The 12,419-nt window shown below is 38.1% G+C and overlaps 1 protein-coding gene across 3 annotated transcripts; it reads left to right on the top strand.

Annotated features, from left to right (window-relative positions):
• The first annotated feature begins 3,453 nt into the window (after positions 1-3,453).
• LOC133883105 (hydroxyproline O-galactosyltransferase GALT3) lies at positions 3,454-10,463 on the top strand. 3 transcript variants are annotated; one of them, XM_062322333.1, is made up of 9 exons: positions 3,454-3,720; positions 4,487-5,411; positions 5,771-6,006; positions 6,126-6,404; positions 7,135-7,263; positions 7,962-8,138; positions 8,228-8,335; positions 8,751-8,811; positions 9,012-9,151. In XM_062322333.1, the coding sequence occupies exons 2-9, from the start codon at positions 4,640-4,642 to the stop codon at positions 9,017-9,019; spliced, it is 1,770 nt and encodes a 589-aa protein (XP_062178317.1). In that variant the 5' UTR covers positions 3,454-3,720; positions 4,487-4,639; the 3' UTR covers positions 9,020-9,151. The 3 variants fall into 3 exon arrangements, with proteins under 3 accessions (XP_062178317.1, XP_062178310.1, XP_062178303.1); XM_062322326.1 differs by lacking the exon at positions 8,751-8,811 and having other exon boundaries at positions 3,455-3,715; positions 9,012-10,463; XM_062322319.1 differs by lacking the exon at positions 8,751-8,811 and having other exon boundaries at positions 3,455-3,720; positions 9,012-10,463.
• The last annotated feature ends 1,956 nt before the right edge of the window (positions 10,464-12,419 follow it).

Genomic DNA, 12,419 nt, shown 5'->3' with positions numbered 1-12,419 from the left:
AAACAAAACAGGTTTTAGATGAAGAAGTTTTTGTTCTAGTTGAGATTAATGGTTGAAAACGATTTGACACTCTTTAAATCAAAGCTTTTTACCACAAAATTTATCTTAATCCACCCCATAAATGACTAGGAGGATTGGTAGGTCTCTCTTCCATTTGAAATCCAAGGGTTAAATAAGAATTAGAATGATGTGGGACTTCTTTTAAAAATACTCGAGAACCCTTTTGCCTTCTCTGAAAAACCAGAGAACATGGAAGCTTGTCCCCTTTTCCTTCCTTTTTTCCTTCATTTTCCCTCCCTTTCCTTTTGCTGCTGCCTCCCATGAGGCCCCTATCCTGCTAGGATTTTCTCAAGCCATATCCGCCTCTTTGGAGGTTCTTTATTTGCTTTCTTGTTTGCTTTTTGGATTTCTTGTCTCTACAACACAACCACCATGGATCTTCCGCTAGATTTGGATAGGGTTTTGGGTCCAAGTTTTCGAACTTAGATCTACAAGCTATCTCCAACTTCGACGTGTCACATGCCTCTCCGTTGTGCTGGTCGTCGCTTTTCGCCTCCGCCTCCACCAACACCATCCGCTCACCGTCCGATCCTCCCAGCCATGGAGCGTGTCTTGCACACGCCAATGGATGTTTCATACTCACCGGCGCATGAGGCTCTTCCTCCCGCCCAGCCTCCCCCTACCGCTATTGATGGCGGATCTACTCTTCCTACGTCGTCCTCAGCTGGAGAGGTCGTCCAGTGCTTGCATGTGGTCTACATGAGCCGGCACCGATGACTCCAGATTGGTCGGCGCCATGTGCTTGTTTACTGTTGTTGTTACACTGTGTTGTGTTCTTGGTTTTAGATTTTTCTCTTTTGTGTTTCTTTATAGCCAAACCAGACTCGTGCGCCTCTTGGCCGAGAAAACATTGGTATCTTGGAGTTCTTAGATATGATGTTTTTCAACTTAGATCTACTAACTTCAGTAAGCCTCTCCACCATATGTTCCACACTATTGGATTTTCGGTTCTTTCCCTTTCAATCCACCGTCAGTTGCTTTGTCTTCCGGTACTCACGCGTCGGAGCATGCACTCCACACGACAAAGTCTGATGCCATGCACGCTAATCTCCACCACAAGCAGCAATCAGCACTGATCCCATGTAGTAGTTATACTACCACTGATACTTTGTAACAAGTTTTATATTTTCTATATTTATTTTGTTTGCGGTTGGGTATTGGTTTCTCTAGTAGAACCATGTTTTACATCCTTTGATTTGATAATTTTTGTGTCTGTTCCTTTTCACCCCCTGCAAAGGGTTTGTTACTCTCATATCCAAATCAGTGCCCATCCAACGTTTACAAAAGGGTTGTTTCGTTGGACAGGCTTGAAGGCCTTTGCATGGGTCATGCCCCTGTTTTTCGCTGGTTTGGTTTGTTCTCCGCCTTGTGCAGACAAATCCTTGGCTTTGTCCAAGGTTGATAAGGTCGAAACCTTTTCAATTCTTCTGGAATTGAAAACTCACAATTCCCTATTTCATTACCACTTTGACACTGCTATATCAGATTGGGGCTTGTTATCCTTTTGCTTTCATATTTGTAATGGTTGTAATATTTGTTTTATGTTAACCTTTGGTATGTCAATGCCTTAGTTTGTAAATTTCGTTTTCAATCAGCTATGCTAAGGCATGTATGGGCTCTTTTTGCACAAGCTGGTTCCATTTGGGTAGCTTGGGTTAAGGAGAATTGGCTGAGGGGGAGGAGCTTTTGGCAAATCCCAATTCCTCGATCATGTTCATGGAGCTGGAAACAAATTCTTAAGCTAAGGGAGTTAGCTAAAAGGATGTTGAGTTTCAAAGTGGGAGATGGCAATGAGATTTTTTTATGGTTGGATGTTTGGCACCCGGATGGGTGTTTGTTGGATAAATATGGCCACAGAGCAGTGTATGATGCAGGGAGTTTGCTTGATGCAAAACTATCTACTGTGATAAGGAATGGAGAGTGGTATTGGCCTCCTGCCCGTTCAGACAAATTAGTTGAGTTACAAAGCAAGTTACCGGAGGTGGATATTCGGGAATTTGATCTTCCTGTGTGGCATGGAAGTACAGGTAAGTATTCTTGCGCTGACACTTGGGAATTCTTAAGGGTTCGAGCTCCTCAGGTGGATTGGTGGAGGGTGGTGTGGCATCCGGTAGCTGTCCCTAGACACTCTTTTATTCTTTGGCTGGTGTTTAAGGATGCTTTAATCACCAAAGAAAGAATGTGTAAATGGGGGTTTGAGGGTGACTGCTTGTGTCTTTCTTGCAGGGGTAGTATTGAAAACAGGTCACATTTATTCTTTCAGTGTGGTTTCAGTAGACGCATATGGAGAAATCTCATGTTTCTTTGTTTGGAGCATCGGTCTTTGCAAACATGGGATGAGATTATTCAGTGGTGCTCTACTGAATTGAGAAATGACTGCTTTAAAACCAGATTGAAGATTGTGTGCTTGGGAGCTGCAGTGTATAATTTGTGGAGGCAGAGAAACGCTCTTCTTCATAGCAAGAATATCGCAACTGAGGAAGCTTTGCTGTCAAAGATTAAATGGGAAGTAAAAACGAGAATTTTTGAGAAGGGAATGTTCAAGAGGACAAAGGAGAATTTACGGCTTGTACAGCTTTGGAATATTCCCTTTAGCTAGTTGGTTGGTTGTTTTTTGTTTTTGTTTGGTATAGCTTAGGCAGGTGTTTGCCTTTGCTTTCTTGATTTTTTTGTTGATAGGGCTTATAGAGCTTGTTGCTCGTGTTTGCCCTGAGTGTAGTTTGTAACTAGTTGGGATGTTTTTGGGTTGGTTGGTGCTATAAAAGTTTTTTTTTTCATCAAAAAAAAAAAAAATTCGTTTTCAAGTATTTATAATTTTTTTTAATTTTTTTTTATAAAAAAAAAAGAAAAAAAAATCCATCCAAAGGTTAAAAATGCTCCTGGTTCTGTTCCTTCGTTATAAGTTTTCCTAATGACCCAACCCAAGGGCCCGAATAAATTCATTTGGTGGTCACTGGGCATCATCTTATCTATGTTTAATTAGATCTTTTAGATTTTGGTATCTCGAATAAGAGGAATGCTAGAATTTCTTTTAGTGTTATTTTTTTGTCCATTTGGAATGACATAAATGTAATAAAAAAATAAAAAAATTATATCCATGTCATCTAGAAAGATATAGATGCAATTTTTTTTATTACATTTATATCCTTTAAGATGAATACCAGAAGAACACTAGAAGGAGTTGTAGCATTCCTCCTCGAATAAAACTCGAAACTTGTAAATATTTAGAAAATAGGCCTACAACAAAATAAGTGCCACGTGTTCCACCGTCATCAAAGGTTGCCACGTGTTCCACCGTCGTCAAAGGTTGCCACGTTTTGTGTCATCGAAGGTCACGGAAGTTTCTTCTGCTCCTTGCTGCGACAAAACATAATGAATTGCGAAAGACATGGATTTGACAAACCAACCATCAAAACGACAGCGTTTCTTTGCACTCCCATCTACGCGACTACACGGACACATTGCCTGAAGAAGGGGGCTGATACAGGAGAAATAACAAGTTGAAACTTGAAGGCAGGCCTGAAGATGTAATGGTTTCCCCTCAAGGTCCCCCCAGTTCCAGAAACCTGAAGCGGTTAGTCTAGTTGGTTTTTGGTGCTCTCCTTCAGATTTGAAATCCTCAAGCTCTTTTATTCTTACACACTGGAGGATCCGGGTAAGGTATGCATCATGGTTCTATATCTTTCTGACGGCATTTAAAAATTTTCAGCTATATACTTATACAGTTATACTGAATACTGATTGCCTTGCTTTTGGCTGATATTGCTAAGTTTAGATAGAGACTTATGAAGAAGATTCATTGTTGATAATGTACTTTTCTTGAAAGACATATGATAAAGAAGATTGTTACGCGATAAGTGATGCTGTTGGATGATTGATTTGCTTGATCTGGGCCGTTCAAATGGTTGACTATCTTATGTTTTGACGATATACTGTGTTAAATATTAATGCACCTGCTTACATTTAAGGAAAGTTGGCAAACTTTGATCCATGGGATTAGTGTCTTTCACACTTTTATAGAGCTTATAAGCCATTGTTTGGTTGTTGGGAACACAAAAGGAAAAGAAAGTAAATTTTGGGTTCTTTACTTTCTTTTACTGTTTTCAACGAATACTTAAAAGTAGCCTTATCGGGTTTAGTTGAGGAAAATTTGTGTTCTTGGGTCGTGAAAAGTAAATTTTAAGATCCGAAATTAGGATATCTTTTCGTTTTTCTACACTTCACTCTGCAATTAAACTGAGCTAGGTTGGTCTTAATTTTGCTTTTTTTTTTTTTTTTTTTTTGTCCTTTTGAGTTTGATTGGTAACATTCGATCCTAATACCTAACCCTGTCCCCACCCAAGCCTTTTACCACCTGAGCCAAGGCCTTGGAACTTCTGTTATTGACTTTTTTTTTTTTTTTTTTACATTTGAAACTGTCTTACAGCTCCCTTATGATCTGGAGTATATGATGATGACAGAAGATGACAATGCAAGAACTGGGTTACATACTTGTTCACAATTTTTCCTTATGAAATGGTTAAAAGAAGAGTCGTATGGTTTTTCTGCGTCATGATTTAATTTAGCTGAAGTGTTGAAAATGAAGAAGTGGTCCGGAGGAATGTTTATCATGGCTCTTGCGATGATCATGTTTCTGGGTTACAGCCTTATAGTAATCCGGCCACAGAAGCAGTCAGCATATAGTTTCTTTAGAAACCATCCGGCCAATGATTCTCATACAAAGGACAGTGACTTCGTTAAGTCTTCTCAAATGGAAGTGAAAAAAGCATCAAAGCCATCAAAAAAGCCCCCTCTTATAAATATTGATGGGCTCAGTGATCTGTATGCTTCCAAAAAAATTTCTGGGGAAGAGTCGAAGGCCTTGCTTGTGTGGGCTCACATGCGTATGCTACTGTCGAGGTCTGACACTCTGCCTGAAACAGCTGAGGGGGTTAAAGAGGCTTCCGTAGCTTGGAAAGAATTATTCTCCACAATTGAGAAGGAAAAAGCCTCCAAGTTTAGCAACAGTAACAACACTGAAGATAAGAATTGCCCTTACTCTGTAAGTACACTTGATAATACAGCATCGCATGGTGGAGTCGTTCTTGAGCTCCCTTGTGGTCTAGTTGAAGATTCTTCCATTACTTTAGTTGGCATTCCTGATGGGCGCTATCAAAGCTTTCAAATTGAACTTGTAGGCTCACAACTTTCTGGGGAGCCAACACCTCCTATTATCTTACATTATAATGTCAGTCTGCCTGGAGATAATATGACGGAGGAGCCATTTATAGTTCAGAATACATGGACGAGTGAAGCTGGGTGGGGCACAGAGGAACGATGTCCTGCTCACGGGTCTGCCAACATTGTCAATGGTTCGTTTCATAATAATTTTTTGTGGACCAGATTTGCATCTTGTGAGAGTATGGATAATGCAGTGTGACGAGTGCAAAACAATTCTCTTGCATCTTTTGCATGCGCTCTGAACTGTATTTTAGATTTTGTTGGTGACTGAGCCATACTCTCATCATTTAATTTGGCAGGGAACAAACATTTAAGTCACATAGGAAGACTTATTCATCTCATGTATTTCCCATAGTTGTGTAATATTTAGTCAGCATATTTTCAGTATTGATTGATCTTGTTATTTAGTTCCTTTTTTATTTCTTTCTTTAACAAATTTGAAGAACAGTTCTTGCAATTAGTATCTAACATATCTTAGCAAACTTTGCAGTTGATGGGCTTGTTCTTTGCAATGAACAAATTGTCAGGAGCACTGTGGAAGAGAATATAAATGTGAGTCATCCTAGTAGTGACGCGTTGGCCAATGTTCCCAGTGGAAGTGCCCATGGAAGCGCTAGTTTCCCTTTTGTTGAAGGGAACCCTTTCACTGCCACATTGTGGGTTGGTCTAGAGGGGTTTCATATGACCGTGAGTGGAAGACATGAAACTTCTTTTGCATATAGGGAGGTAAGGTGTGAGATTACTTATACGATACGTATTAAAATGGGAAGCTGGGTAATACTTTGAAATTATGCATTTTTATAGGAGTGATCACTCTACCCTGGATGCATTTTCTACCAATGCAGAAACTTGAACCATGGTCAGTTAGCAGAGTGAAAGTGGCAGGTGGTTTGGATCTCTTATCTGCCTTAGCTAAAGGCTTGCCTGTTTCTGAAGACAATGATTTAGTTGTTGATCTGGAGCACCTCAAAGCTCCATCAGTTTCCAGGAAAAGACTTGTAATGTTGGTTGGGGTTTTCTCTACCGGAAATAATTTTGAGCGTCGAATGGCGTTGAGGAGGTCTTGGATGCAATATGAGGCCGTACGTTCTGGGAATGTAGCTGTCCGATTTTTTATTGGCCTTGTAAGTGATAAAACACAGACTGGGTAGAGTTACTTTGTTCTTATCAAGATAGTCTTCATGCTATTGCATTCACTCTGGTCTTCCCCAATGGAAAATCTTAGGCTGTAATCCTCTGTTCCAAGTTGTCTTGCTTGTCTGTTGAAGGAGGCTTTAGGTGTAATAATCATAAGTTATCATTTATCGTTTTTGAGCTTAGTTTTGTTAATTGTCTTCGTAATGTGGTAGTGGTTGCTATTGCCTGAAATTTTGAACCTTGTATGCCTTTGCTAAGCCGACTGCATAGCTGAGTCAATTTCTAAAACCTTGTACTTTGTCGTTGTGTAGCTATGACCGACTTAATTAGGGTTATCCATGGGAATTCCTTTCTTACAATTTTCCTTTGATGTTTGTTGGGGGGGGGGGGGGGGGGGGGGGTCGCAGTGGGATTGTTGTGTTGATGGTGCCTTACTTGGGAGATATACACTAAGATGTATCCTGCAGGACCAAGTCCATCTAGTCAGCCCTGCTTGACAAGATTCCTTTGAAATTTCAGTTCATAATATCTGATTCTAGCATATATCTGTATCCCTATATTCTTAGTGTTATGAATCTGAAAAAGAACGAAACAAAAACTGCTATACTGTAATACACTTCTGGATTTGAAGATAGGCATTGTGGTTGTGCTATCAATCAATATTGTCACTTCATCAGAAAAATGGTGTGGTAACTTTGATATCTTTCGAATGTGCAGCACAAGAACAACCAGGTCAATTTTGAGCTATGGAAAGAAGCTCAAGCATATGGGGATGTCCAATTGATGCCCTTTGTTGACTATTACAGCTTGATTGCTTTGAAAACAGTTGCAATTTGCATCTTGGGGGTAAGTTAAGTATATTCAAAGATTGGAGAGAGAAAATAATGGGATTGCTGCCAGCTATTTCTGCAAGCAAAATTATTCTCATAAAGTTTCCCTGATCTCTTTGCTTATTTGTAGTTAGATTTACTTTGGAGAATTTTGTTTTCCTTAATTGCAGAAGTTTACAGCCTTACTCTAATTTAATGGAAAGAAGACACAAAAAGACTTTACTATGAAGATTACTGAATACCTTACCCAGGAAACCTGCAGCATATGACTTCACTGACAACTCCCTGTAGCCAATCTCAGATAGGCTTGAAACCCCTCAAAATAAGAGTTCTAGTCAAAACAAAAATGAAAATAAACTAGTTTACCTTCATATACTTCTGAATATGGCCTTTTCGGGTTGTGGGTGGGAGCAGAGCAGCGCCCTCTGCCCCTTTTTTCTCACCCTTTTCTTTCCCTCATCCATCAAAATAGGTAAATAGGGCTCTGTACTTCAAAGCTGAGCATACAAGTAGTCGTAGCTATGAGTTGTTAGTAGAAGATTGCTGTTATCCTAGTGCTCAACTATATCAGGAAAATGACTAACATGGCACTCTGTTGTTTTATCAATTCTGAAATGTGCTCTTTAGAGTTTATCATTAGATGTGGCAGTCCATGATTGAAAAGGCAAAACTTCGTAGTTGATTTTCAAAAAATCTTATTTTCTAAATATGCAGACCAAAATCCTCCCTGCCAAATATATCATGAAAACAGATGATGATGCTTTTGTTAGGATTGATGAAGTTCTCTCTAGCCTCAAGGGAAAGGCATCTAATGGCCTCTTGTATGGTCTTATTTCTTTCGAATCAGCTCCACATAGGGATAAAGACAGCAAATGGTATAGTAGTACCGAGGTATCCATCTTAGTCAAAACTTTACTTTTATACGAATGATATTTCACTCTTTGACTTGACTTTGATATTTTATTTATTTATTCTTTAAGGAATGGCCACATGCTTCTTACCCACCATGGGCCCATGGTCCAGGATATATTATCTCTCGGGACATTGCGAAATTCATTGTCCGTGGCCACCAGGAAAGAGATCTCAAGGTAAAATTTACTTACAAACTGCAAAGCAACTCTAACATATAATCTGTTTATGATCTGCTTGAGTTGTTTAGAACACGTGTATATTTGCTTGATAAATAGTTAAAATTGCTCCATGCGCAAAAACAAAAAGTAGAAAATGGGGAGAGAGAAATTTACTTACAAACTGCAAAGCAACTCTAACATATAATCTGTTTATGATCTGCTTGAGTTGTTTAGAAAATAGTTAAAATTGCTCCATGCGCAAAAACAAAAAGTAGAAAATGGGGAGAGAGAGAGAGAGAGAGAATATTTGGGGAGTTTTTGGAACAATCAATGGGAAGAGTAGCAAATCCCATCTCTATTGACTAGTCTTGAACTTCATTGCAAGGACTCCTCAAGTCTGTAGATTAATTTAGGCTATCTATATGTGCCCCAGGGATTCAAACTTTTCCAAACAATGTGCAGTAGTAACAGAGGAAATAGTCAGCCAGATAAAGGTGCGCACTTTCACAAGGGAAGCTGAGCTAGTTAGTTTCCAACTTACGTCGAATAATCCTTTTGAGTCATCAGTGTCAGCATGATGCATGTCTCTCAGGAATAACCAAATTGCCATAGAAGTATTTTAGCTTCCAAAGCTCCTCTTCTTTCAGTTATGGCAATTTCTTCTTCTTGAAACTCGTCATTGCTCTTTTTTCAGCTTTTTAAACTAGAAGATGTTGCAATGGGCATATGGATCGAACAATTCAAGAAAAGTGGTCAAGAAGTGCATTACATCAACGATGACAGGTTTTACAATGCCGGATGCGAATCAAATTATGTTCTCGCACATTATCAAGGCCCGAGGAAAGTGTTATGCCTTTGGGAGATGCTGCAGAAAGAGCACCAGGCCATTTGCTGCGAGTAAATATATCAACCTTTCTGACAAATGAAACCCTTGATGAGCTCAAATCCTTCTATCCGAGAACCAAATACTATCAATAATTGCAGTCATGCAGCTATTGATATTCTTTGGTGCAAAAAGGATGGGTCAAGTTCTTTGTTTGACCTTTTCGGGTCTATTTTTGTAAAAAACTGTATCCTTTTAATCAAATTTTTTTTTTCTTCAGAAAGCACAACTTATTTGTTCATGGAACATTGAAGGCAACCAAATTCCCCAATATCTTACACCTGGCGTTTAAGCCAAGCCAAAACCTTTTGAGTGGTTGGTTTGATCCGTGAAATATGCACCACCCAGTCATGATTGACACGTTTGAGAATCAATTCTTTTTCTTACTCTTACTGACAGCCTCCAATTTTCAAGTGGAAGGACCACAGAAACTCTTGGAAGCTTTAAGCTTAGATTTGTTGTCCGTGATTCTTATGCAGACACGCATGCATACAAACTGCACATGGATCCCTGCAATTGAGTAGGCAATTTCCAATGAGGGATCCGACAAGATAACTTAGAATCTTTTGTAATTGTCTGCACCGACAATCATTTCCGGTCCAAAAAGATATTTATGAATCCCTCGCTCCTCCAATCGGGCAAGCAATCGTAAGAGGCTTACCGCCTGAAGGCCCTGAACACGTGCTTCGACAGGTGGCCGCATCGAAAGTCTTCACAATTGCAAGAAATTCCTCGCCATCTAGGTAGGAGATCCCGATCCAACTGTAGGCCGTACGTATAAGAATATGACTACTTTGAGGCAACAGCTTATTAACTTGGAAAAGATGGAACTTCTACCAACCAAGAAACATTCAAACCGGACAAGCAGGGTTAGGAAGCAACGTGGCTTTTTTTTTCTTTTGCCGTGGAGACTTAAAACTTCACGTGTGTTTAAATCTAGAAGCATCGCCAAGACACCAACTACCCTACAGTATTAATATAACACTAAAAAGTCTCGGCTGTTCTTCAAAATGTCATCATATCACTTGGTGAGTCATTCCAAATTGTAGCTTGCAAGTTAGTGCTTGGGGCTGCTGTATGCCATATCTGGAAGCACAGAAATGGTCTTTCTCATAGTAATAAGTTGAATTCTGATGAGCATATTCTTGAAATGATATGGGCTCCCGTAAATTTGTTAATACGGTTACTAATAGAAACTACTGTTGTTGCTGGAAGTGTCTGAGAAAGTGTTTACCGGATAAATTAAATTGGTGATTTGGTTTTTATATTTTTGTAGGTGCATAAATGAGTTTTATGAGTTGGTTTGAAATTGTGAGTTTGAGGTGAATTGCAAGTAGTAGGGAGTTTTGCTATTTGTGAGTTTTTTCTTTTTTCTTTTTTCTTTTTTCTATTCAAATATGGGGAAAGGGGAAGGTGATCAATCTACAAACCAACCGAACTTCAACGGAAAAGGCAGGAAAACACAAACACAAACAAGTAACAGTAAGCAATTGTGACTCCATCTATGAGTCCAAAAGAACCATAAACAAGCCGGGTATGTCCTAGGACGGCACAAGGCAGTTTAAAAAGGCAAAAAATCTCTATTATGTGCTTCCAATAATGATGTGACTTTTAAAATTATTATTAAACTTATAATTAATCATTATTGAATTTTGATCAAATTGTAATTTTAAAAGTCGTCTTATTATTAGAAAGACACAAGAGAGAAAAACTTGTAGAATTACTCAGTAATCTTCCAACCAAACCCCCACACGAAAAGTAGCTCATCATCACAATGATCACATGATTCACATTCTCATTTGCAATATTTAAATAAATATATACATTAAATTAATTAAAGTCAGCATTCGTTACGGGTAGCTGGTTAACGTGTTGCCTAAGCTACTTCCTTTAAACTTCTTTATTTCTTTGGGTATACGGATACCTTTCTTTAAACTTTATACAGTAGAAAGGAAAAAATAAATAATAAAGAAAGAAAACTTGTGAGGAAAGCTATCGTTATTGGGTTTTGGTTTTAAACAAATGAATTGGATGGAGATGGAGATGGAGCTTGTGTTTTGGTTCACACGAAGTGGCCGAGACGGCCTCATTTGGATCCGACAGCAGGCACTATAAAAAGAAAGTCCCCACTAAATGAACCCATGTACTCAACCCCCCCTTTCTGACTAAGCACGGCACTATGAAAGGTGCTTAATCATTGGCCTTCAATGACAATTGAAAAGGACCCTTTTTGTAAATTTATTTTTTTAAAAAAATAAAATAATATTATTCTGTAAATTTTTTTACAACAACTATCATACAACTGAATAATGTAATAGTAAAAACTAATTTCTAAATCAGTATTCACTTTTTTTTTTTAATTGTTGATCTAATGACTAGTTTTTATTGTCACACATACAACTGTATGACAATTATACATGAATTTATTAAATAGAATTATTTATTAAAAAAAAAAAATTAAAAACCAATGGACTGTCCAATAGAAGAAACAAACCATGGGTCTTATGATATATTGTAAGCAATTATAGTGAAAATCATTGGTTTTCAACGAAAATGACCCTTTTGTTGAAAAAGGACGCCACGAGTCTTAGAATATATTTTAAGTGACTATACATTCAACTTCCATTAAAAATCGTGTGGGAGAAGGGGGAGCAATTGCGTCTACGTTTGTTTCTCTTACTATTTTTGCCAACACTTATTTTCTTCGTTTCTTGATGATTTATGACGTCATCATTCTATAAGGATTAATTAAGATATAATTTAAGTTTTTTTTAAAATTATTTATCGTTATAATTTGTGGAGCAATAAATGGGGGAACTTCATATTTTCATATTTATAAAATATGTGGGTTTACATTTAACATGAACTTTCTTTGCAATTCTCACTTGAATTAAAAATACAATTCGTGAGGTTTAAATATGTTTTAGTAGTCTTTTATCTTTTATGTAAATTCCATGCTATTTTAAAGAGTGCTCTTAGAGTTTTTTTGTGAGAATAAAATGAAGAAAATCGTTTGTTAATATTTTTGACTTTTTTTCTTCTTTGGGAGAAGGAGTTCACATTTGTAGCGAAGAAAGCGTGTGCTATTATTCCACAACATGCCTCTTTTTATTTATTTATTTATTTATTTATTTATTACTTTTTCATTCATGATAAGGAATACATGCTTAAGGTGGAAGCAACAACAACCGCTCTCAATTCAGCAGCGCCGGCGCCGGC

This window comes from Alnus glutinosa, chromosome 1, assembly GCF_958979055.1.
Source record: "Alnus glutinosa chromosome 1, dhAlnGlut1.1, whole genome shotgun sequence".
NCBI classification, from domain to species: domain Eukaryota; kingdom Viridiplantae; phylum Streptophyta; class Magnoliopsida; order Fagales; family Betulaceae; genus Alnus; species Alnus glutinosa.
The sequence above is the reverse complement of the archived record's forward strand: the minus strand, read 5'-3'. Positions and strand labels throughout refer to the sequence as shown.